The following is a 27,437-nucleotide window of genomic DNA, read 5'->3' as shown; positions in this document are numbered from 1 at the left end:
TTTTTAAATAATATTGATCTGTTTGATCCACACCCAGCATTTTCTGGGAAAGCATCACTGAATTTTAGTTGAAGGTTCCAAGTAGTTTACGAAAAAAGCTTCCTTCTTTCTCCGCCTGCTGTTGACTGGACAGAGTGTTGGCTAAACAGATAAACAGCCTGTTAACCGTGGGCGGCAATGAGAAGGAAAGTTAAAAAGAGGAAGGCTAAGGAACAAACACATGGCAATAATGGAAATGGAGAAGGTGTAGAGGGCTATACAATGAAATGCAATTCCTTATGACAATTATTACATTTTTTTTTTTAAATCAACATGGATGAAAGAAGTGCTCTAGTTCTCAAGAGCTCAAGTGGAGAAGCAGATGTTACAGCACACCTCCTGTTTTTGAACGTTTTTCCTTCCTACATAACAAAACATTTTACAAAGGAAGGCAAACAGCATTACAGAAGGAGGAGAAAAGAATGGCCTGAGGTCAAGGAAACAACCAAAAACAGATCACAGCAATTTTGACCTGCAGTGTTAGCGACTGTGGCAACTGCAGAGAGCAGCTGACGATGTTTGACCTTTTTGTGTTTTATTTTATATGAAAGTAGAAGTGGAACATCACAGGTGCCTATTAAAATATCCCTCAATGGAAGAAGGCAGTGTCCTTCCACCCACATAAATCCTTACCAGAAGAACAAGAATCACTGGCCCTTGATATATGTAGTCGATATATTTCCCTGGTTCTTTTCCAAACCAGCATCTGTAAGAAAAAAAAGAAATGAGAGAAACATTTATAAAGGGGAATGCAGTTCTTCTAGACAGGTTGTAATATCAAGGACATGACAGAGAGACTTTTGCTTATGCTCCAAGTTCTATAATTATGTACATAATCAGCAAGTGATTGAGTTTTCTGCTACAAAGCCTTCTTTTGTTTGGACATAGGTCTGAGCCTCATTTTCTCCTCCCATCAGACAATTCATGTTCCCATCCTGCTGTTGGCTATTGACTATTCAATTATTTCCAAGAAATGTGAGAACCTGCTATAAGGAGGATGCAGAAAATGTAACCTGCTGCATCTGAAAGAGGGATGAAATAAATATTCTTTGTGAGGTAAAAAATCTGTTACTTATTGCAGTGCCCAAAGACCCTTCAATTCCAGAAAGTAAGGGCTATTACAGCAAATGTGTCTCAAGTTGAGGAAATGATGGCTAATAAGGTACTGGATGAAGAAGGAGTTCATCCCATTGGCTTTGAACTAAGCTGGTGACCACCAAATCCAGCGTACAGTAAAAAGCCTGAAGCTAGCAAATACCTGATCCAACATTACTAAAAGGGAATGAACTTAGGTTAAGTGAAAGCACAGGTAAACCACAGGACTTCAGATGAGCAGAGATGTTTTATGCGTTACTGACTGCTGGCTTGACTTTCACTTCTACTAATTCCAAATGTTTTTCTCCCTGCTTCGTTATACAACAGATGAGTCACAGAATCACAGAACCATAGAATATCATGAGATGGAAGGGACGCCCAAGGGTCATCAAGTCCAACTCCTGGCTCCACACAGAACCACCCAAAAATCAAACCACAAGTCTGAGAGTGTTGTCCAAATCCTTTTGAACTCTGGCAGATTCCGTGCCATGACCACTGTCCTGGGGTTGCCCTACCACACTGTGGGTGCAGAACCTTTCCCTAACCCCCAGCCTGACTCTCCCCTGTCCCAGCTCCATGCCGTTCCCTCGGCTCCTGTCGCTGTCCCCAGAGAGCAGAGCTCAGCGCCTGCCCCTCCGCTCCCCTTGTGAGGGAGCTGCAGGCCGCCAGGAGGCCTCCCCTCGGCCTGCTCTGCTCGGGGCTGAACAAACCAAGGGACCTCAGCTGCTCTTCCCCTCTAGACCCTTCACCATCTTTGTAAACCTCCTTTGGACACTCTCTAATAGTTTTATGTCCTTCTTACGGTGCCCAGAACTGCACACAGTACTGGAGGTGAGGCCGCACCAGCACAGAGCAGAGCAGAACAATCCATTCCCTCAACTGGCTGGCAGTGCTGTGCCTGATGCACCCCAGGGTACAGTTGGCCCTTTTGGCTGCCAGAAGCCTGTGCTTTCACAGTGACCCATACAGGGAATCATAAATCAGTTATACTTCTGTCAGTAAATTAATCAGAAGCAGAGGTCAGGCCTGGACTCAATGATGTACATCATTATATTGTACAGTTTTGGCCCAGGCCAAACAATAACTAACTCCCAAACAATTCCTGGGGAACAATTTTGGAGTTAGTAGGAGCTAGAGAACCTTCCCAACAGAACGCAGCTGCCCTGATTTGGGGGCCAAGAGAGTTTAGTAATATGGATGTGAATCAGTCCATGCTATTTGGACTCCAGCCCCGGTAGTGATTCCAGGCTCATCTAATTTAATATAGATATAGCCATGATATACAGATATATCCTGGATACTGGTTCCACCAAGCAGAGACAACTTTGCTGTCATAATGCCATAATGCCTTAAGGTTTAAGTCACTGGAGCTCCAGATCTTGTTCTACAGAAAGCAGATTTTGGAGTTCAAGTGTATCAGTGTTTTTTCCCCTTTGTGGATGCCACATAACAAGTCTACAAAGCAAAAAATGATGTCTCCTCTGTGTTTGCTTTGTCATTAAAGATAAGGCTAATGGTTCTGGAGACAAGAAAACAAGGGCAGCTCCTGAGCTAAGGGGGCCACGAATACTGGTGCATATTTTTACTTTTAAAAAAATTCAAGAAATATTACTTGTTGACTCAAGGAGGTTGCAATCTGTAAGACAGGACATCAGCAGTAGATAAGGTAAATAAAATGAGATAAGGAAAGCTATGTTTCAGTTAAAATTAGTTTCAATCACATAATGCCCTCAAAACACATTGCTTGTGTTTTAGAGAAAGATAGAAGGAACATTTGCTCTGCAAATTGCTCTTATTGCCCTGAATGTACAGAAATAGCGGGATATGCATCAGGGTTCTAGGAGTACAATCCAGTATCACACAATTTTTGCCTTTCCTTGATTTAGTTTTTTAAGATCCAAATGAATGACAGGGCTTCGAATATTTTGTAAATAGAAAACACATCTGTTATTCCCTGGTGCACTGACTGCAAATTAATGTAAATTGATAATTTTGCAACTAATTTTCCAAAATTTGGCAGTGAGAGCAAGACTTGGAATAAGATACTTCCTATAGCCTATTTACCACCCCTGAATCCCCAGAGCAGCTTTAAAAAGAATTAAACTTTTTTTTTTTTTTTTTTTTTTTTTGTATTAGAGAGATGGAATGGTATGAAGAAAAATGATGTCTTAGATGAGATATGCCAAGGCAGGAAACACAACTCTCCAGAACTTGCATGACCTAGATTTAAGAGATGTTTTTGAAGTCCATTTCAAGAGAACTACAATAGATTGCCTGAAACTTAGAGAACCAAGAGCTATTAGAAAAGGAATTTCTGGAAAGCTGGAAGAGGAATCCAAATGGGACCAATAAGGGACTGAGACTTGTGACATAACTTTGTGAGCCAGAAGAAGTCCATAGAAAATTTGGAAGACAGGTTGTAGAGCACAAATAATGTTAAATGGCAAAGGTTGCTCACTGCTCTCTGGAATTAAAATATTGCTTAACTGTAAAATCATACTGAAGAAAAAAAAAAAAAAAAGCCACTAATATTTACTATCTGAAGCCCAGTACCAGACTAAAGTTGTATTGAGTTAGGCACCACGTATATATACACACGCTTTCACACTTTCACAAAATTTGAGGGAAGGAGGTTGTTGCCGAAGTTAGACTTCTACAACAGAGGCATCTACATGCAAGCTTGATGATCCAGGTTCCTTTTGTATTTAGTAGAGGAAAAAGAGAGAACAACAACAACAAAAAACTTTTCTAGAATGGTGCTCATCTACTTAGGCTATAAAACAGATCTGTTACTTTGCAGTCTAAACATTTCTAGTCTGCCCATTAAATTAAGAGAGTAAGGTTAGAGGATAGATATGTGCCAGAGACGTTACATATGTCTACATTTCATTAGCTGCATTTCATATTTATAGTCTAACTGATCAAATTGCGACCTTAGCTGGCATATTGCAAACATTCTGCCTGTCATCTTAACTCTAACTTTAAATCTAATATAAGCGCTTATTCCTACAGTAAAATCGGCACTACACATCTCTTTATAACCAAAAAGAGAAATCTGAAACACTGAAAATTACTTGGTGCATCAGAATTTAATTCCAGCTTTGTGTAACATATAAAAGCCACTTTCTTTTTTTTTTTTCTTCTTTACCTCTGCAAGAGTAAACAAACACTCTGTAAATATTGAAGACAATTTATGAAGACAGTTCTTATTAAACTCAGATATAAAAACACACTTCTATTGGATAGCACTAATTAATATTCTTCACGGTTCTGTGATGGTTCTCCATATAGCAAAAAACAACATTGGTTTTATCATTATTGTTAATTAGACCTTACTAATGTTCTTCTCCTTACCAATGGGCTACCAATGAAATTGTTCCAATATTATCTCTTAATCATTTTTGTTTTGTTTTGTTTTGTTTTTTTACTGACTCTTTGTCAGATTTTGCTAAAAACCTGTTAAATCCCGGACAGAATATTTGCCACAGTACCAACTATATTGGCCTCACTATGCAGAACACTTATTTATAATAAGTATAAAAAAAAGGAAAAAAAAATAAGAAGCTCACTGAAGCATTTCCTTAACATTCTTCTTGTGCATTATTTTGAGCTTTTAAGCTACTATGAGGTACACATAACATGAACCCTAGTACAACCTCCAAACAATTTATATTACAGCTCAAACGCATACTCAGATAAAGAAGTTCTGAATTATGGGCTGTCCATTGGAGTATCTGAACAGTCCTGAAGGTCGTGGGCAAGCACATGTTTTGTATTGGTGTCCTGTTTGCTAGTTCAAGGGGAGTAAAACGATTTCTCCAGGCCCTGCTCAAAGCAGGGCCAACTGGAGCAAGTTGCTGAGAACCATATTCATTTGTTTTTTGAGTATCTACAAAGATGAAGACTCTACAACTTCCCTGGGCTATCTGTTCCAATGTTCAACCACCCTCACAAAAAAAAAAAAAAAAAGTGTTTCCTTATGTTCAGATGGAATGTCATGCATTTCCATTTGTGTCTTTGCATCTTGTCCTGTCAATGGGCAGGTGAGACACCCCTCTGCCTCCTCCAGGATAAAGAATCCCAGCACTCCCAGCCTCTCCTTGCATGAAAGGCGATGAAGTATCGTGGCAGTAATTATTACTCAAAGCTGGGAATTACTTTTCTCTCTGCCTGTATTTGTCCACAGTTATGCACTCAGATTAAAGGCATGATTTCTATATTATCCTAGCACAGAGAAAGGATTACGCAAATGTGACAAAGTTTATTCCAAACTCTATCAATGGCTAATTGGAGAGGAGAAGAGACAATACCTAAGTTAAATACACACAAACTCACATCATGCACATGTACCGCACATACATTAGGTGCTTTAGTTTGACTGTTCAGCTTTAGTCTGACAGTTCAGCAGACTCTGCCCCTTTCCTCAGACCAGGAGGCAGTAAGAAGAGGCTATCTGAACTATCATGTGCTTTAATGCTTGAAAAGATGACTGAATATTTATGATAACTGACAGGCCCTCAGCAAGCAATTCATTCCTAGTTTTGCTTCAGTTCATTTACTTCACCGAGTCTCCCCTGTGTATGACATTACTACAAATGTGAAAAGCAGATTTCATTTAATAACCCTTGCCTTACAGCTTAATGCCCTTACCAGCTCTTCATTTACAGGAGCTCTGCCTGTCTGTCTGTGTGGTGTGTGTTAGATCAAAGGAATGGCACTGTGGAAGTGTCCAGTCTCAGTTTCTCAAGCAGAGTGATGAAGTACATGAGTCCTGGCCCACCGCTGACACTGAGCAAGGATAACATTAAGGCTCCAGGCCATTACACCTCACACGAGTGGGCAGAAGCCTAGAACAGCCTAGATACCATATAACATTCTGCATAGAAATAGAATCACTTTGTTTTACTTGCCATGCTGACAGCATTTTTCATCCTCCTTTCTTTTGTACTGCTATATTGTGCAGGACCTATATAATGGCTATATAAACATGTTTCTCCATATCTAAGATACATCAAAGTGAGATTCTTTAACATAACATAGAGATGATCTTGAAAGGAGGAACTGGTACAGGCAATGCAGTGGTTTCTCTACCTCTGCCTTGTGTGCAGTGTATTTCCAGATGTTGTGGCATGTTATCAGGGGCTTGCCCTTATTTATTTTGTGAGTGATGAGCAGTCCTTCAAAAATGTGTCCAAACCTTGGTGTTCAACTCAGAATCACTCAGAACTGGAAAGTTTAATGAGCATTGATGCTATTAAAGCATGTGGTATTTTGCCTCTCTGTTTCAAGGTACTAGTTCTACATCTGAAAGTGCTAGTTTCAGCACGAGACAGCTGCCATGCTGCTCTTGCTTGTTGAAGAAAGGAACTTGACCATGAAGCAGACCCAGAATGTTGCAACCCTTTACCCACAGAGAAACAAGAAGGTTTGTGAGCCTGGAAACTAGGGAAATCTGGTCATCTGAGGTTATCTCCCAGGGTGCTTGACTTGGACACCCAAGGAACAGGCGCCAGTTAAACTTTTACTTGCCATTTTGGAACTACGGCATGGATTTTCCTGTGTGATCGCTGTAGGCTGGGATTGGACCTCACAAAGCATTTCTCTCAGTTAAAGAGTGTCTGAATGACTGCCATTATGTGCCACTCCTGGGAATTGGATTATCCCCTTCAAAGTCACCACTGAAGCTATAGAAGAGATTAGTCAAGGGTTCAAAAGTTTGTGGGGAGAACAAGAACTTAGTAGTGCATAACACAATTCCTCCCATACAGTGTAGATGCCCATAACTCAGCCAGTGATCCTGTTCATCTCCTCTAGAGTCGGGAGAGAGAAATAGTGCATGTAACTCTAATTCATCCAACCTACTTTGAACATCTTCCAGATGAGATGAAATGCACCCCAGACTGCATTTACTGTTTTGACTGATCACCGCTGATCATAACAGACCAGAGATTAGTGCAGATGCAGACACCTATGAGGTAGATACTTACATTTAATCAGATGTGCTATAGACAGACAGACAGACAGTGTGGTCATATGATTACCAGATTCACAGAGGAAAGGATTTTTTAAGGTTAGAGAAATGAGCTGTAACAGCCAGTAGACATTGATCCAAACACCAGCTGCAAAGTACAAGTTGAGCTATACCTGACCAGTATCAATGCTTGTGGGAAAAAAATAAAAATAAAAATAACACAGATGCCTGCTTATCTCCAATATTTTTCAATTTCATGCACTTACTGCTTCCACTTGGAAGAGACAGAAACAGAAATGCAAAAATTTCAACTGTAAGACTATTCTTGGCAGGCTGAAACTGAATTCTGCACACCCAGAAGTCTAAATCCTTTAGCACTCAACTGTAATTTTCACCAAGGTCTTATTCAGGCAGAACTCCCATTGAAGGAGATTAACCTGACTATAAATCATGTACAAAGCTATCAAATGAGAACTTTAGAGTTTGACAAAGGAGATCTGGGAATATATTGATACTTTCAGGAGTTGACTCAAATACTGTTCTGAAATTTGAGACCATCTGGGTTTAGATGAAGAGGATTTGACCTTTTCTCTTTCCAATCAGCTTAATTTCTAAATTACTAGTTCAGCTTATAGCCATTTCCTAATTTATTTAGAGAGACACATAAACACAAATGTTAACATCACTTACTGTTCATTTTCGTAATATAATTTGCCAATGGCCCAGGCAATGATGATTGGGCAAGGAATACCTGCAACAACAGCAAAAAAAATCATACGTTAATCCATTTATGTATTGATGATACAATATTAGATATATTTCTGTTTAGACAGAGATCTGTAATGAGGATAGAAGAGTCTTTATTAATACACTGAAAGACTCAAAATACAAGTAGTCCTATCTTGGCATACTTGAGACACTGCAATTGCTAAGACCTCTCTTTGTATTAAATGAAATAATCTCAACAAGAAAAAACTTTAGGACTAATAAAACAAGTTAATAAAATTATTAACAAGCGTAACAATGCGTATTATATATACCTATTTTTCTATAGGCAATTCTGTCCCCTTTTCATTTTCCTGCCGTTGATATGGCAAAACCTTATAGGCAGCATTTGGAGGTGGGTATTGTTTAGATTTTCATTTCCCCGGCTGCAAGAAGATTGTAAATTTATTGGGTTCTTTGGAGGAAGCCAATTTTCAACATCTTCAACAACTTTTTCAGTTGAGTCTTGAACCTGTTGTAACAGGTTGATGAGAATCTCCTGATATCACTTAAACTCTTGATCTCTTGTTGCATTAGGTGAGTTGTATCTGTACACCTAATGTCCCCGCAGTGCCATGTCCTCTGCTTTCCAATTCTATTGTTATATCAGTCTCATGTCTAGAGCCTTAGCCTTGTTTTGCTTGTTTTGTGTTAGGCCTTCAGACTTCAGCTAGTTTCAAGGGGATGAGCGTTTTTCTGGAGAAGGATATTGGAGGTGAGGAAGAGTAAGTGGAGATGGCCTTTTTGCATGGATCTCCTGGGGGAAGACAGGACCATTTTCACACTTGCATTCCCCAGGCAGTCTGGACAGATGTCAAAATTGGAAGAGGAGGAATTTCCATCTCCATTTCCCTTTACCCTTTAACCTGTCACCTCAGCCAAAAACAAACAAGAAAATAAGCTTCTCCCGCTCCGTCCCTCATTCCAGCCTCCAGTTTCACATCCCTTTAAAAACCATGTTACTCCAAGGTAAATGCTCAGATTCAGTGACCCCCACTGGTACCTGCTTCCTTCCCACTGGAAGCAACATGACTTAAGCCCTCCTGTAGGAGTGAGCCTGGCCGGGTATCTAATGCTGCCTTTGCTAGGGATGAACAGACAAAATGCATCTATGTCCTTTCTCCTGGGGAAAACATTTTAATTCTCCTGGTGAAGGGAAGACCAGGGAACTGAGAATGAGGATGATAAAAAAACAAAGTGTATGGGAAGCCAAAGCAGAGCCAGAAAGCACCTAAAAGGGTGAGAGGAAAAGTATATTCAGCATATGGCACTCCTGAGACCCAGAGGAGAAAGGGAGGGAAAATACCACAGACCAAACCTGTCAGGGGTCTGTGAGAGCTGTGTGAGGAGCTGATTTTCTAGTCTGGTGACAGAATTAAAAATATTATAAATAAATAAATAAATAAATTCCCCACATATATGTTTTCTTACATTTCCTTTCTTCTTTTTCTTATAGCTCCTCTTTCTTCCCATTTGATTTTGGACTGAATGATATATTTTGTTTTAAAGACTGTTTCTGCTGGTCGAACTGCAATTCAATTACTTCTGCTCAATTATGAGAGGCATTTCTGAACACAGTGCCATTCTACTTTCAGAAAAGAAAATATTTGTGACTTCTTTTCCACCTTTCCTTTTTTTTTCATAAGAACAGAACTGCCAAATTCACTTGTTCTGCTTGACTCCCTATTTTGTATTCAAGCAAGCAAGCTACCTGCAGGGGGCTTGCCTTGCCAAACCCCTTGAGTCTCAGTTCAAGTCATGGATATGTTGCTTGGTAAGAAACCATGAAGGCACCCAGTTCAATCTCCTGCTCAAAGAGGAATTGTCAACAACACCAGCCACCTCAGCCATGGCTTAATCTTGCTCAATTTCCAGTACCTCCAAGGTCAGAGATTCCACAGCTTTTCTGAGTTGCAGTGTTGCATTACCATTTTTTTTTTATTTTTATTTTTCTTCTTCTTAATGCCCAATTGGAACCTCCCAGTTTGCAATTTGTGGCCATTACCCTTTCTTATAACATATGCTATTACCAAGAAGAATTTGGATCCATCATCTTTCTAATTAGACACCAAATCTTTCTTGGAACCTAATAGACCCTCCTCGCCCCCTTTGCCTCCTCTTGGCTAGATTAACAAATGCAGTTCCTTCATCCTCACTTCATAGCTCATGTCATCAAGACCCCTGGTCATATTGGCAGCCTCCTACTGGATAATTTCCATTTTTTCCACACCCCTTTTGACCTACCTGACCCCAAAGTGACCACAATATTCCAAGGGCTGCTATATCAAAGCTGAGTACAAAGAATTAGTAACTTCCCTCAGTCTTCTGGCAACACTCCTAGTGTAGCCCAATGTGTTTTTTACTTTATTCATGATGGGAAGGCACTGCTGGCTTATAACTTGCCTGCATCTACTGCAAGCCCTAGGTCCTTTTCAGCAGGACTGCTACTCTGACAGTTGGCTCCCAGCCCGAACTGATGTACCAACCTATATTGATGCACCTAGAGAGAAGGAGCAGCCTTTGTCCTGGCCCAGGCTCACACAGTAGAGGTGAGATAACAGAGTAATGAACTCTATTTCTGTCTTTGAGCAGCTGTAAATATAGTACAAAGACAACATGTGATCCTTTGTTGAGGGCTGTTTTCCAGGAACAAACCCTTCAGAAGTTCAAACAACAGCTGTAAGACTGTACTGGCAGATAATTAGGCTTTTCTTTCAGTCAGCTCCTCACTTAGAAGTGTCTCTTCTGTCTCTTGAGACTAAGTGGTCCACAGGGCGCGGACAGTGTCTTTGCTGTTTCATGCCATCTGGAGCAGTGCATATGGGGCTGTGATCAGTGCTTTACTGATCAAAGTGAAAGGGACATGGTATGGACTGCAGTGTTCCCAAGGTGCTGAGCCTGGGAATTCTTTTTTTCCAACTTTAACACCAAGTACCTGAGGATCTAAGTGATGAAAATAAATCCAGCAGTAGCCAATTAGCTTTATGTCATCACCACAGTAAAGAACCATACTTGTTTTCATGGTGTTTTGGTATAAGGTTAGGTATGTCAGATTTCACCACAGTGGGATTTTTCAAGTTTTTTTTTTTTTTTTTTTTTTTTTAATTATTATTATTATTATTGCTGCTGTTGTTTTTATCACTTAATTGACAGGCACCATGAGTATTGGGTTTATGTGGCAAGGCTTTGGTAGCAGGGGTGGCCTCTGTGAGAAGAATCCAGAAGCTGCCCCATGTTAGATAAGGGCCAGTTTCAGCTGGCTGACCCACCACTACCCAGAGTCAAGCCAATAAGTGGTGGTTTTTGTTCCTCTAGGAGAGCATATTTATGAAAGGAGAACAACAACAACAACAACAAACTGCTGCACGACAGCATCTGGGAGAGAGAAGAGTGAGAAGCAGCCCTGCAGCCCCCAAGGCCAGTGCAGCAGGAGGGCAGGAGGTGCTCCAGGCACACACCACAAGTTCCCCTGCAGCCTGTGGAGAGGCCTCTGGTGGAGCAGGCTGTCCCCCTGCAGCCCATGGGTCCCACATGGAGCAGATCTTCACGTTGCAGCCCGTGGAGGAGCCCCCGGTGGAGCAGGTGGATGTGGCCTGGAGGAGGCTGCGGCCCATGGAGAGCCCCCGCAGGAGCAGGCCCCGGGCTGGAGCTGCAGCCCGTGGAGAGGAGCCCACACGGGAGCACATGAGAGTTGTTGTGGTGGAGCTCAGCTGCCCAACTGAGTAAAACCACCACCGTCCATTTTGGCACCCAAATGTTATACCACTACACCATGTAACACTGTTATAAATGCCCAAGACACTTACACCATCCTATGAAGAGAAAGACCCATTTCCGCAGCTTATCTGTGGAGTAGGTCATCACTATTGCAGTGTGTAAGTAGCAGCCTTCCACAAACATCCAGAAGAAGTTGGTCACCACAAAATAATTGTAGACAGTGGTAATACACCGACACCAGGGCTGGAAAGGAAATAGAAAATAACATTTTAAAATCATGGTGTGAGCACTTTAAAAACTCTTTCTTGCTATTCTCTTAAAAACCAATGATAAAAGTAAGTCAGGGAATGTGTATTTATACTTGGGACTTGGAATCAGAATATCTTAGCTGCTATCAGAAGCTCACAGGTGTGTGTGACTTTCTGCTGTGGCTTGGCTTTGAGTACAGCATGCTGGAGTCCCTCTACCTGAACACGTCTGGAAAGTTAACATGCCTTAAGGCATGTCCACACCAGCAGTCTGCAGCAGTTAAAGAAGCATCTGTGTGGGATGAAGACAAAAGGAGACAGGCCACCTGACTGTAGGTGATCTTTCTGAGAGGTACAGCCATAGCCCAGGGTCATTTCCAAAGATGACATAAGAGTCTAAGCATCTCTTAGGCAGTGGAACCCACCTGCCGAGCAATTTGAAGAAAATTTAAGATAATAGTTAATGTCTAAGTCTTGCTTCATTTCCAGTGAAGGGAAGGAGCACCACTGACATTTAGAAAAAAGGATATTTTACGTTAAAGCTATGCTTTTATCAACTACCTCATCCCCTCTACTCCTGCCATTTGTTCTTTAGTCTGTCAGTCACATCACTGCACGCATCACCTCTGAATTTTGCCACAACATCAAGAAGAATTTTTAGTCGGCCTCAATGTATCAATAAAGGCAGCTTCTATGGCTCTGCAGTGAGACCACAGCTGTGGAATAGACAATTAGCTGTAGAGAGGCAGATGGTAACATCACATCAATAAATCAGAAGTAACTGCAGATGGTAATTTCCATAGCACTACACACAGAAGTCTGGGAAAATTTCCTCCTGACCAAGCAGGCATTCAGTGTATTCCCTGAAGCATGACATTAATTACCTATGTTAGCTGGTATCACTGATGTCAGTTTTGGTCTCACCATTCTCCAGCCTTTTAATTAACTCTACTAAAGTATTTGAAACTTTTGACCCTCAGTTAATTTCATTTTGGACTTCATATGCATGAGGTATTGATGAACTCTAGGCAGTCAACAGAGCAGCAGATGCACTATCAAACCCAGCAGAATTCTGTGCACTAAGAATTTATTGGACAAGAAACACGTTTACAAAATGCTAGGACATTCACAAGTGATCACTTCTGTTTATTGAGCTGCAATAAACAGAAAAAAAAAGCAAAATCCACAATACCAAACTTTTGGATATTTTAAACCTTTAATTGCTGTGTAATTTCATCAAGATTTGAAATTTAGTTTGCCTTGATTGCCTTGATCCTTAAAATAGGATTTAAAAACAAAACAAGAAAGCAGAAGATGAACCACTGTGTGTTCAAAATTTTGGTTAAACCAGTTACAACTCACTTTTTTTTTTTTTTTTCTCTTTTTTGCCTGAACAAAGCAAAACAAAAATACAATTCCCCTCTCCCCTATTTTTTGCTAATATAAAAAAAATATTTTAGCTCCATTCTTGACTGATTAGTAAGACCAGGTTTCCTAAGGCACTCAGTCTCATATTTGATTTTGCTGTCTAAGGAGGTATGAGCATGAATTAAACCTTTCTCCGTGGCCTCAATCTCATGTAAATTCTCCAATACAATGCCTACACTTTTGTTCCACTCTTTCCCTCAGTTGTAACACTTACATATTTTTTCTTCTCTCCACAGCTGCCCATTTTCAAAAAAAAAAATGTAAAAACTAATTATACCTGAGCCTGTTGTTCCTCTGTCAGAACTGAGTGAAATTGGCCATTGTGTTGTGATGGTACTGGGACACGCAGAGACAAATACACACATGAAGGTGGTGAGGTCTCCCTCTGCATTGTTTCCATAGGAAACCAGAACAGAATGAATTTGAGCAACTCTACTCATTTCCCTTTGGAATTGTGGATTTATTATTATTGAATAATAAACCCAATTAGCAGAACTCATTAATTTATACCATTTCATTTATTTGACTGAGGATACCTGGTCCCCACATGTATCCACCATTAGACTCTAGACATCTTCAGCATTTCCCCTTCTTGATTTATTAACATCAGCACTATAACTTCATGCAAAATGTTTTCATGTTGAGTCCTTTATGTTTCTGTAACTGCATTATTTAATCTTCGCTGATTAGCCCAGAAGAGATCAGACAATTAGCCAGTGTAAATTATGCTGCTCCCGTTGATTTTGGAGGTGCCACTTTGATTCTTACACCACAGTAAGAACATTAACATTATCACTAAACTTGTAAAAAGCAGCTTCCCCAAAAAGACTGCAGTGTTTTGCAGAGAAAAGGTGAGCGATGGAAAACTGGGGCATGTGAGGATCTATCCTTGTATTTGCAAGTTTATATTTTCTTTAGCACTTTGTGGTCTCATTTTAAGAAGCATTTGAGTGCCTGAGTGCAACTGATTATTCGTAAATAACTGTAAAAATCTGCATTAAGGTTTACAGTATTGTCATGAGAGAAAAAAATGCAGCATAAAACTATCAACAACAAAGCTCATATACCATCTTCTGTAGCCTGAAAATGTCAGAAACACAGACGAAGCAAACAATGAATTAATATAAGCTACATCCTAAAGGAGCAGCTACTTGAACAATAATACAGTTATACAGATGTGTCAAAAAATTTAGGATCTGGGGCTGCTTTGTTTTTATCTAGGTACTGATGACTTTTCTATTCCCTTTTCCAAAATGTGGGATTAAAGTTCAGATGCCAAATCTGACATTTGAAAAGTTAACCAAAGATAATAAGTACCCAGCTGACTAAAATGAATGGATATCCAGGCTCCTGAGGTGGATTTCAATTTCTAAAGGAGCAGTTCCTCCAAGAGTAGAGCCACATTTCCTGTTATCAGCCTTGGATCCAGCTCATACTGTATAGGCACTTTAGGCCACATGCCTTCCAAAAAGAAAGAATATAAAGGGTGTGTTCATGTGTGTGTGCATAGCACACTGCCAGGTTTTTTATTACGGAGGTAACTATCAAGAGACAGCCCTAAAAAGAGAGTACTCCACTAAAAGAATATTACAATGAGAATAAGAACAGTAAAAAGATCTCTCAAGGAACTATCAAAAAGAATTATGCCTCAAGGAAAAGTAGTATTATTCCTCAAGAAAATTGAGAAAAAATATTTTTATTTTGGAGTAGATATTTTTAATCCATTCCAAAATCCATTTTTTTTTATTATGTGGACGTGCCCTGTTCTTTGAACTGGTTCTGACTCTGTCACCAAGGGTTCAGTCCTCCCCGGGGGATCAAGAAAAGGAGCAGAGAGGGTGCAGAGTAAGCAGCAGGGGCTGGAGTGAAGAGGTTGTGTCCCTGGCAGAAGGGTGCCTCCTTTCAGGGACAGGGAGATGCTGCTGGATGCAGCCCACCCATCTCACAGCACCCCTCAGCAGCAGGGTTGGCGTGGTGAAGATGGCATTAACAGATTTAAAAAACAAAACAAAAACAAAACAAAACAAAAAACCCATAAGGATATAAATGATCAAAAATTGTACTGTTTCAGGTCCTATGCCTTTTTTTATTATTATTTAATTTTTTTTCTTGAGAGTCCCACAGGCTCCAGACAGCAAGGTGCCCGCTGTCATCAGACAAAGCAGCTGACTGAGGATCAGAACAGCCATCTGAGTTATCTGTACCCCAGTCATAGAGGTGATGTTCTCTGGAACGAATACTTTTCACACATGAGTACAATCAGTGCAAGATGCTCTGACAAAAAGTATTTGAGAACCACCAAAGTGCTCGACAGAGACACACGACCTCCAAGCACTTACTTCATTGCTTTCATGTATGTTGTGGTCTATCATTTGAAGCAAAAACCACATCACATTTCTCAGGATGAATGTGGTGATTAAATTCCAGTGGATAATATTCCGCAGGCATCTGATACTCCTAAACAGGGAAATACATGTAAATCATCACATACAGTGAATATATACACATGCACATTATATAAAATATAATATATAATAAAATAAAATATAAAGTATATAAAATAAACAAGTTAATTCTGTTCACTTTCCAAGTTCCTCACAGTTTATCCCCATCCACTACTTGTCTCACACAACAAAACAGGAGGTTGTTCTGCCCAGTGGTCAGCAATAAAGGTCTACGAGGCTGTCTGAAGCATACCTATACCAGCAAGCATAGCTGGGTCAGGTCCCATTCTCTGGTAAATGGCACAGCCAGTGCCAAAGCCAAAACTTGGACTTTATAATGTAGTCACAACGCAAAGAAATGGTGTAAACGTAAAACAGCCGCAGATGGCAAAATTCATGCTGCTTGCTATATACCTTTCTCCCAGAAACCATAAAGTGTAACTTTTGCAAAGTTTTGCCAGTTTGTTTTGATAACATGAGGAGCTCCCTTTGACAGAATCAATTCAAGCAAGTGAAACTGGAAGTACTAGGAAGACCCAGATGTCCAAATGATCATTTCATCCTTGGATTTTATTTTTGTCCTCCCTAATCCCATCAGCTCTATTACAATGCTGAATAGAACTGATAAGCCCCTAAACAACAAGGTCTGCTGCATTATTCACAGAAGACTTGGTGACAAATATCCTCTCTGGAGTAGTGAAACTGGAATACTTTACTTTTGGTGATTCTCTCTCTCTCCAATGACTCAAATAGATTAACCCTTGTGAGTTCAAAGTTTTCAGACCCATTGCAGCCATAGGAGAGCACAGACTGCCTGGTTGCCAGTCCCGTGCTCAGTCAGCTGCACCAGGTTTTCTAGAACAACGTATTCTCACTCGGCAGAAAATAATTGTGTCTATTTTTCCTCTTTGTTAGCCCTCTTCCAGAATGGATGTAAAATATGAGCACGATGTAAAATAGTAGCTACAATGAGTTGAGGCACAGTGCCATAAAACAAAAGATGGGACATCTTAAATGCTGCTTGATACTGAAAATGGCTCAGTATCATGCCAGCAACTGGAAGCATCACTGAAGCTAGACAGAAGGTTACTCGTGGCAGAATCTGTCATCTGAGACAAGATCATTTGTCTTCTCATTCTCTGTGAAACTGTAAAGGAAGGCAAGTGCCAAGTTGCAGTTCTGCAGTTGCAGAGTGTTTAGTTAACCAATCTTTTCTTAGCTAAACAAAAAACTCTCCAGCTACTAAAATCATTTTTGCAGGGGCATTTCCTGGGATCATCAGGTTAGGATTCTCCATTTGGTTGTATCGGTTTCCCTGCTTGTAAAGGAAGCTGTCAGATGACATGGGACACACACAGTGGTGTTTTCAAACCTGCTGAACTCTAAATGGGAATTCCTCACCCCAGTGACAGCAAAAATTCCTTAAAAAAGAGAAGTCACAATCCAGCAACCAACTTTGCCACTGCCTCAGGTCTTTTGCATGACAAACAAGCCAGCCTTCCTACCAACAAACACTATTTTGCTGTCACAAAACCCTCACTGAATATTTTCCAGGACCTGATTAGTCAGCCTGAGGGCCAGAAGCCATTCTGTTATGTCCTTCAGCCTCACAATTCTCTCCAAGATTTCTCAGCAACCCACAAATCGCAAATGGAAAACCTCCCACATGTGAGACGCTGCAACTTACAGAACGATGCTCAGAGGTATAACCCTACTAAGTCAATGTCAAAACAGCTTCTGAGTTTAACAACTCAGGCTCCAGGTATAAAATCGTTTCAGAGCCTCAGTGACTCATGACTGGAGTCGATTCAGAAAACAAATCTCCAGCTGCTGACATCCATTCGCTTTTATATAGGCTACAAAACCAAAAAGTGTTGTTCTCAATATAACCTGTGCTACTGAGGGATATGACAAACATCTCACTTCTTTGAAAATTTCACATCTGACCAAAAGGCCGAGGTTCATGGTTAGGCTTTCAAAAAAAATGGGCAACCAACATCTGCTGCCTTTCATGTTGAACCCCAGGAACCCACTTTGAAAGATGGTAATAAGGTCTGTTCTCTGTTGATCATTTTTCACACAAATGTCCTGCAGCAGCTGCCATTCACCTAGATGTTTTATACACTTCCACCAGGTTAAGGATGAGCAGATAAAGGAAGGAGTTTGAAACATTGCTTCTGGGGGGAGAGGAAGGCAAGGGACTACAGACTGAGGAAATTCAGGTCAAATCATAGAGCTCCTCGCTTGAAATTAATTGCTTTTGAGAGCTCTAACAGCAAAACAGATCTAGCGCACTTTGCCACCTGAATGTGTTTCTTGGAAAGGAGAAGATAAATAAGCTGAAAAAAATTATACTCGCTGAATGCCTCTGGTTAGATGTAGTTCAATCATTCCACACGCTAGAACTAAATTTGGCTGGAGGAAACCTGGTTCCCACAAAGCATACAGCATGGCAATGGACTGGCCACAAAAGAAAACTGGATCAAACTAAAAGTCTTAGACCTTTTCTTTGAGTCCCTAAAAAGAACTTTTCCCACCAGTAGGATCCTACTGATCAAAATCACCTCCTGCCTGAGAACCCCAGCATCAACTGGGCTCATGATCTTTGTTCTCCTTCCTTCCTCCTGGTTCACACTCTTTTGTCTTCCTTGCCCATCTCTTTGCACCTAGCTTTTGTTTGGGCTGCAAGGTGCTTAGGATAGAGGCCAACTATTAATGATGTCTGTTTGGCACTGAGAGCAAGAGTGTCTGGTCTGCTTTGGGAACTCCCAGACTCTACAGGCAATTATGAAGATCAAAAGTCCTTGTTTTCAAAAAAAACATGATGTACTGAGGGAAGATGTGCTCCTGGTGTGAAGTTAAGTAAAGATTACATGCTGTCAACATCTAGAATCTACCAATGTGAGGCTTAAACTCTTGTCAAATAATGCTTTGGACATGAAAGATAGGTAGTTGACTCCCATGTCCCACCACCTTTACCAAAAGGCATATTTTGGGTATCAGCAGCCCTGTATCATAGGCTCATTCCCCTTCTCACGATCTGGATGTGGCACAGATGCTAAGCAGATGCTTTGACCTGCTTAAAAGGTTCTTGTCTTTGAGGCTAATGGAGCAAGGTGGAAATTCCTGTAGAGAAAGGATTTTGCTTTTCCAGCTGCAGGCCCTCCCCAGTCACACTCCCCACCACTCTGATGCCTCACGGAAGCAGCACCAACAGATAGTGGGCAGGAATTGCTTTTGTGATGCCTGGGCCTCTCCTCTGCCAATGGAAATGCAGGCAGGATTTGAGTGTATGACAGCACACTCAGGCCAAGACACAGAATCATAGAATCACAGAATGGTTTGGGTTGGCAGGGACCTCAAATCCCATTTAATCCCGACACCTCCCACCAGCCCAGGCTGCCCCCAGCCCGATCCAGCCTGGCCTTGAGCACTGCCACAGCTCCTTTGGGCATGGGGCAGCCACAGCTCCTTTGGGCAGCCTGGCCAGGGTCTAACAGTGAAGGATTTCTTCCTTATATCTAATCTAGACCCTCTTTTTTGTTAAAGCCTTTTAAAGCACTTTCAGCCACGCCTGAAAATGCTGCAGAGTTTCTCAATGGTTCAGGCCTCAGGCCGTGAGGTTAACACAGGCACAGAATTGTTTTAATCTTTTTTTTTTTTTTTTCCTTTTTTTTTTTTTTGGTTTGTTTGTTTGTTTGCAGGGAGCCCAGAGAACATGGTTTCTGCTTGTTTCTGTCCCCTAACTACTACTAGCGCAGAAATCACCGTGGCAGTAATGCAATTCATAGTCAAGGGTGGGTAAAGCATGAGAGAGAACTGTGTCAGATTCCTGCTGGCCAAGGAGAAACAGCAGGGTCAATGCAGCATCTGCAGGCTGCAAATACAGTGTGCGCAGGCTGTGGGGCACAGCGGTGGAGAACTATAGCTAAGCCAATTGATATAACAAGGAAAAGAGCTCCTGCCAGCCACCTGAGAAATCTTCTCTCATTTGCAGGCACTGCTGGTGAATGTTAGCATGGTTATTTAGTATGGATAAAGCATTTGGAAGGGTGCTGACTGAGGTGAGGGTCCCCAGAGCTCACCCTGTGTATAAAATTTTGTCTGTATAGTCAACATTTCACCCCAGACTCCTATCTAAGTCTGAGGTGAATAGTGAATGAAGGATGTGCCCCAAACTGGGCATGAAAATGACTAAGTAATAGGAGACCTGTCGCACATCTGTTTGGTGGAAGGGCAAAGCTGGCCTTTACATACTCACTCATCTCAGAGCCTGGTGAAGAAACTCACTTTACTCACAGGAGTCTGTCCTCCACAGGTATTTTCTTGACCATTGGTAGTTAGAAGCTAGCTTAAATCTATAAGCCTTAAATTAAATTGAAATACTCCTGCTATTTCATAAAAATGACTTGTATTTGAAAACTGAAAGTCACCACAGTCTGCTGTGATGCTGGGTTTCACAGCTTCTTTCTCCATGGTTATGTATTGCCTTCACTTTGTGGAATAAAAAATCAGTCTACGCTCCAGAAACAGCAGTAACCGCCTTCACAGACAGCACTGAAAGGAATTAACATCCTCATATTGCAAACGGGGGACATGGGGTTTGAAACACATTAGGTCCTGTTAGAAGTTAGGGAACTGAGCTTTGCTAGTCGGAGGAGCTCACAGCGAATGGCATGAATGCATCTCCTCACAACTCAGAGGCTAGGAAATACGGGGTTATTCAATGCCATATAATGGCATTGAGAACATCAGGAAAGTGAAAGGACAGACAGCAGAGAGCTGCTTTGTCGGGGGGGCCAAATGGTCACACGAGAGGGGAGAAATGGGTTGTGAGGGGACTGGGCATGGAACCACTGCTTCAGACACAATTACAGCATTGCTAGGATGAACTGTGAATTAAAGAGCCATTTAAAGTCCCTTAGCTTAAAATATTGGGTGACAGAGGGTTTCATCTTCATCTTCATGGCAGGTAACATCATTTCTGCCACTTCTGCTTGTTTCACAACTTGTGGAGATAGTTGTGCAAGTGCGGCCAAGCGGCCTAGAACAGCAGCACAAGGTGCCATCCCGGAGAGCCTGAGGGCCTGCACATCTCAAGGAAGACACCACGGACTGAGGCTATAGGCTTCCGTTAAAGATCATTTTCAGACAAAAAGTGTTGGTCAAGGCCTTGGCTGGACTCTCCTAACTCCTCCCTGGTGCATGGGTCCCAGGACAGAAGAAAGGGGTTGCGGCAGTTCACCCAGAACAGACTTAAGGATTCAGGCCAAAACACAAAGCCGAGAGATCTTTGATATTCAGTCAGACCATGAGCCATGTAGGGTGAGGTGGTCAGGTAAAAACAGTTTGGGAAGCAGCATGGAAAACAGGGGAGGTAGGGTGTTAGCAGTTCCTTGCTTATACTACAGTCATGATGGAATGAAGAGCCCATGAACTGTTATTCATGGCAAAATAATAATAATAATAAAAAGTTTCTCTCTGTTGGTCTTCTCTGCTTGCTTGTCCCCTCCCAAGGGCTGGATGAGGAGGTATTTCCTCACAGCTACATTCCCTCCTGTTCCTTGTGAGCTGCAGGGAGCAGGGCTAGAAAGGGCCTGGAAGTGGGCAGCAGGACGCTGCTCGTCCCACGGGAGGCGTGGTGGTGGTGGTGTCTCTCCAACATCTGCTCCTGAAGCAGCGCAGTTTGTGCAGCAATTTCACTTCTGGCTGTGCCTGAAGGCAGACTTTGGCCCTGACATATCCCCGAAATGCAGTACGTAGAGCCAGAACAGCCCAAACGGGCAGTGGGTGGTATGCTGAGTGAGTGAGCAGGCAGAAGGAAGTGGAAGAGGCGAGAAAAGATGGACTTGTGCTTTCTGACTTGGATGGAGAGAAGATACTGGAGGAATGACAGGGCTCCCTGTGATTTCTCAATAACCAGCGCCTTGCCCCTCGTTGGGTGATCTTCAGACAACTGCAAGAGGCAAGAGCTCGTGCTGCCCAGCAGTCCTGCTGCATCACCACATCCCTGCTGCTTCGGGCTGCGGTGTCCTTGCATCTGCCAGGTAGGGCTTGGCCAAGAGCAATTGCTCAGAGCTTTGTGCCTCAAGGAGAACGATGCAAAGCTCTTGGATAAAATAGTGTAGCAAGAGACAGCACATTTTCACACTGAGTTATGAAGTAACTTGCTGTGTATTTGCAGGAATTTGGGAACCAGAGCCAGGTAGGGTGATCTGGGGGCAGCCTCCCACTCCCTGCACACACACAGCCCCGTAAAAGCACAGCTTCAGCTCTACAGTGGGAGGTGAGACACAAAGAAACAATTACGGTGAGAGCAAACATACTTCTCATTGGCCCTCCTAATTAGTAAATCAAAAGCCAGGTGTATGGTAGGAAATTACACATAATGACCTCTTCATTTGATTTGAGAACAGACCATGTTTCAAGTGCAAACGTCATTCTCTGCCTTGATATCACACCACTGGCATCCTGAACGGCTTGCTGTCAGGACCAGGCTCCCATGCCTGTTTCATCTTACAATAGCGTTAGATGAAAATAAATCAGAATTCTCCTGCAGTTGGCTGCAGCCTGTGTCAGAGGTGGGCAGAAAGAGTTTCTGATTGTTCATAGAGAAAGCACGCTCTGCTAATTATTTCAGTCAAATGACCTTAATTGCACGGTTGGGTATAGAAGGCAGAGAAATAGAAAATCCATTCTTTTGACTCGGGAAATGCTGAGAGCTGGAAAGGCTCAACTTTCCAGCTCTTTCCATACAGGTGGTCTCACTGATTGAGGAATGGAGATCTATAAAAGGGTTTCTAAAATAATGCTGGTGCAACTCATAGTTCTGTTGATTCGTGTTTTTAATTCTTGCTCTATCCATACAGCGGTATTTTTTTCCTCTGGGATGTGCAGAGCTCCTATTTTCTGATTCAAAGCATGACACAAATAATTAACATTAGCAATCATCATAATGTGCCAGCATGGCTGAAAGCTAGCTGAATTAGTAGAATCATCTGCACAGAAATAATTGCAAATGATAACTTTATTAAAGAAGCTTGGAAACCTTCTATTAATTCATGTAGTATTCCATTAATAATGATGTTCAATTAAGACTGCTGTCTCAAAGTCTATCTGAAAACAGCTGGCAGGAGAAATCTGAGAGCTCTTTGCTGGAGTCTATCCCATGACTACTGGGAAGGAAAATTATGGACAATACTCAAAATTATATATTTTTCCCCTTTAGTCTTTTCTCGGGCAGGCAAAGCCTATGGACAATCCATAAATGGCATGGAATGGAAGGAATACCTGACTGCAAGCTATTTCTCAGGCTGCGTGTCTGTCACGGACTATTTGCTTTCATCCACATGGAGGCCTCCCCTGAGGTCCTCATGGTGTCCCCTGTGTGCTTGTGTTCAAGCAGTGCATACATTCTGGTACTCCTAATGCTTACAGACAGGGAAAGCAGCTGGAGAGGCTGGCAGGGAAAATGAGCTTCTTGGTGGCAGTTGTGTAGAGGAATATAAGTATTTCCACATGAAACACAAGGGGCAGTTGCAACAGAAGAGTGAAAGCCACGAAGGGAGTAACAGCATTATTTGAGGGCAGAGGTGAAATGCTTAGGTGAAGAGAAGCAGCAGCTTCCATCAGTGCTTAGGATGTGCACAGACACCAGTAACAAACCCCTTGTGGAGCCATCTCTGCTCCACCCAGCCTTTTTCAAGGCTTGTTTTCCCTGCCTTCAGGCTGTTTTTTCATCAGTTATCAGTCCTGACAGTGCAGGGCTGAACATTTTCTACGAAGAGTGGCCATTGCAGCTGGATTGCACAAATTCCTGTTAGGACTTCAGAAGTCAGACGCTGAATGCTGATGGAGGTTGATCTGGCTTACAGCTGCTGTTTAGGAAATATAACAATGCACAGTGGTGTGGATAAAGCAAGAGGAACAAAGTTTAAGGCACTGATGCTGCTGTTCACAATCTTGTTGGCCTCATTGCCTTCAAAACACGGTGTGGAATATTTCATGATTTTGAGTTATCTGTCAAGGTATTCAGGAAAGACCACATATGATGTTTCATAACCTGCTTCTTCCAAATATTCCCTAAACTTGTTAGCCTCATGGTGGTCGCAGCCCATGTGGAAATGCTTCTCCACGGTTCAATCTGGGCACCTCCCACAGGAGGCTGCCGCTTCCATCACACGCAGACCCAGACCTCATGCTAAAAGAGCCTATGTGCCCCGTGTAGGGGTGATGCAAATCGGGGATTTCCCACCTCTCTTGGCTTTTACTTGACAGCAGAGACAGCAGAGGTGACTGGGTGCTGAAGAACTGCAGTGAAGTCTGTGGGGGGAACAGATTCCCTGGATGAAAACTGAAATCGAACCATTTAATACCTGAGTAACTGCAGGTGCTTTTTTATTGAGTAGCTCTAAACATCCAGGCTTGAATACATCTCTGATTCTCTTGCCCAGAAATGACTCAGGGCATATTCTTTTTTTTTTTTTTTTGAAGTAAATTGCACTCTTGAGCATTATTCACATCTAACAGAAAAAGGAAAAAAAAAAAAAAAAAAAAAAGCAAAGACCAAACTTTGCTTTCTTTGTCCCTCTGAAACCTTGGAAAAGTTGCAAGCTTTGTCCCACTGTTCCCAAAACAATTCTACCATCATTAAAAGGAGAAAAGAGCACAGGCAAGTTTTAGCTAGTCAGTCAACATAGATCTAGTCTTGCACAGAGCAGTTCTGTTACCAGAAGTTGAAGAAGCCAGTGTCCAGCTCCAAAGAAAATCTTGGCAATGATTGAAATACACCACTGGAAGCACATTTCAAACTCATGATGGGCCTCCTGAGCCTCCAAACCCCAGTTAGTCATTTAATTAAAGTCCTTCAGAAACTCCTGAATCTGTTAACTCCAAACTAAGAGTTTATTAAATCCAAGTTTTTTTTTTTTTCCTCCATCCCATTGTTCCTGAATATCTTTTCTCTCTGGGTTGGAAATGGTCCTCTGATATCCACTCACGAGCATATCCATAGGGTGTTTGTGCTCATTTCTTCTTGCACTAGCCTTGTCCTTGACTGTAAGTAGCTCTTCTCTTTCTAATCTTTATCTAACAGTGATGTATTTATAAGCATCAATCATACTCTTTGCCAGCCTTCATAATGCTAGGCTGTAATACTATTATTTCAGATACAGATTATGAAACCTCCCACATCTTAAGAATACAACTCCCTGGGCACACTTTTAATTACTGGTTTTATTACAGAACTTCATGAGGGCTCTGCTCTGCTTTGTGGTTTATGTAGGCTCCGTACAAAGAGTCTACGAAACAAGTGATACAGATATGAGATACGGGGGGAGTGATTAAGAGCAGTGGGAAGCAAAGACATTGGCCTAAGGTTAATCAGTAGGAAATGTGGTCTTGTCCTTTATCTGAGTCCCTGAGATAAGGAACTTTGGGTGGTTTCAGGAAGTACAGACCATTTACATGTTTTGTACTCAGAGAAGACTGTGATCACTTATGTGCTTATTTATGGAGCTCCATCATTTTCATTCCTGCTTTGCTTTGAGAACTTCACCTGTTACAGGGCTGGACAGAGTGCTGCCGCCAAATCAACAGGCATTACCATCCGCTGAACACATGCTCTACAACTACTAGTACTTACCACAGAGTTTATAAAATGCCATGTACCCAAAGCATCATTTGAGGCTTTGCTGTTCTAAGTGGCAGATAGCTGGAAAGACAGGAACTGAAGGGAAAAACGGAGCAGTAACATGAATTCATTAATTCATTCAGTTGATGCCCTGACCTGAGACTTGCTCTTCTTTCCCTTGCTCCATGACAGAAAGGTAGGTGCAGGAGGACTGTGCCTTAGATCTGGAGCCTACTCTGCTCTAAGCGCATCAGATACCTCTTGACTTTTCAGTAGGAATTGCACAGATCACCTCCCCAGCTGGTATATCCTCAGCATCCAGGCTCTGATAGGTGTCAGATCACTCTGCTCTATGAAATCTGCTCTGTATGGATGCTCTACTCTTGTTCTGACAGATTGCTGCTAAACATTTAATCCGTCTCTTTCATTCTTACTAACAGAGAGCTGCAGCATCAGCCTCACCAACCGCATGCCAGAGTGAAGATCAAAAGGCAGTTCAAAGGAGCTTGGATCAGGAGAAGATAAAGGACAATAGACCTTCCGCTCCTAAATCCTAGGAGCTGGTTAGAAGGAAAAAGAAAAGATTAAAAAAGAGAATACGTTGTTGAAAGGAACAAAAAAAAAAAATAAAAATGTTTCAGTCTTTTGGAAGAAAAAAAAAAAAAGTGAGGTTTTGGTAACCTTGCTGTAATGCCAGAAAGAAAGGGCACACTGCCTCAGGCCCACAGGACAAAATAGAATTTTTAAAAAATATAAAAAAAATAGATGTTTTGAAGTGGAAATATAAAGAGTAAATTAGGGAGAACAGGAAAAACAGAGTTCCCCTCCTACCCTCAATTTACTTTCATTACCGCCATGCTAGTAGAAAAAGATGCTGTGCCAGTGCTTGTGGGTTTTATTTTTACAGAACTGCCTTCATCCTGCAACCTGTGCAGAAGGACTTGCCATTTTAAATCTTCAGTCTGTCTTCCATTTAGTGCAATCCTTCTTTATCAGATTCAAAATACAGCAGGGACTTAGATGTTTCCCAGAAAAAAACACATCTTCCTGTAGTCAGCAATTCTGCTTTGGTCACTACTGCACAAATAAAACACGTACTATTGGAATCGAATCCAGTCAGGTCACTGCTGGCTATTGCCACCAATGATAACACAACAGGAGCTTTGTAAGGTCTCACGCTCCTCCTCAGAGGCTGATATAACAGCACGCTAACAAGAAAAAAGCCAGGACAAAGCCATTTGGGCTTCTCAGCAACAGTAAAGGAAAAAATTTCTAAAAATAAGTATTTTAATCCTTCTACTTTATTTATTTTTTCTTCCTCTTTCAGGTTGGTTGGCATTACCATTAGCAGAATTAGTCCTCTGGAAAATTTCCGCTTTAGCAGCGTGAGAAAGTGATGATGTGGGAGGGTGAGCCCCGTGTCAGCAGGAACTGCCTGTGTGCACCTGAGGGATGAATTAAACTTTTACTATTAACGAGGAGAACATGCAACCTATGAGATTCACAGCAATACAGAAACATTTAACAATGCCCTGTGAAGTGCACTAAGCAAATCTCTCCAGATCCTGTGTTGGAGATTAATACATCTCTACAGCACACCTGCTTTTATGCACAAATTCCTCATTTTTCCTTCTCAGCATATTTCTTCTTGCCTGTGTGCTTGCTGGTTTTGTTTTGCCTTGTAAAGACAGCATGGTTGTTAGACTTTTAAGAGCACCTACGTTTAGACCCTGAGGAACCATCTGTGACCTAGATCTTTAGAAGCTATTTCAGTGAATCGTTTTTATTCAGTCAGTACGCCAAGGAAAATCTAGTCCTCTCCCCTAAGTCGGGCTTCACTTTTTGTTATTTAGTGCTGAATGAAATGTTTACTAGCTTATTTTCTCTTGCAGAGCCCAGGAAGAAGGATTGTGACAGAAGCGGAGAAAAACAAAAGGTTGGAACAGGTCTTCACAGTGGGAGGGAGTCCCTGGCTGAGTCCTCCTCCCTTCCCAGCTGTTTTGGGGCTCCTGGCAACACGGACACAGATGGCAGTTTGTTTCATTGCTGGTTGCTGCATCTGAGCTTTCTGTCCCTCAAAATAGCTTTTGGTGTAAAAT

The 27,437-nt window shown here is 41.8% G+C and overlaps 1 protein-coding gene and 1 long non-coding RNA gene across 6 annotated transcripts in view; both read right to left on the bottom strand.

The window, feature by feature from the left end:
- CRHR2 (corticotropin releasing hormone receptor 2) overlaps window positions 1-27,437 on the bottom strand; it is a 157,511-nt gene that overhangs the window by 32,104 nt on the left and 97,970 nt on the right. For all 5 annotated transcript variants that reach the window (XM_035318451.1, XM_035318452.1, XM_035318449.1 and 2 more), the window contains 4 exons: window positions 15,603-15,720; window positions 11,677-11,830; window positions 7,796-7,856; window positions 673-745 (listed from right to left, as the gene is read on the bottom strand). In XM_035318451.1, the coding sequence (XP_035174342.1) occupies window positions 673-745; window positions 7,796-7,856; window positions 11,677-11,830; window positions 15,603-15,720 (406 nt within the window). The remainder of the gene's footprint in view (window positions 1-672; window positions 746-7,795; window positions 7,857-11,676; window positions 11,831-15,602; window positions 15,721-27,437) is intronic.
- On the bottom strand, window positions 16,424-18,633 carry LOC118162340. Its single transcript, XR_004748403.1, has 2 exons — window positions 17,242-18,633; window positions 16,424-17,204 (listed from the first exon to the last, which is right to left on the bottom strand). It is a non-coding gene; the product is annotated as an uncharacterized LOC118162340 (long non-coding RNA).

The sequence above is a fragment of the Oxyura jamaicensis genome, chromosome 2, assembly GCF_011077185.1.
Source record: "Oxyura jamaicensis isolate SHBP4307 breed ruddy duck chromosome 2, BPBGC_Ojam_1.0, whole genome shotgun sequence".
NCBI lineage: Eukaryota > Metazoa > Chordata > Aves > Anseriformes > Anatidae > Oxyura > Oxyura jamaicensis.
This window is presented reverse-complemented; position numbering and strand designations above follow the sequence as displayed.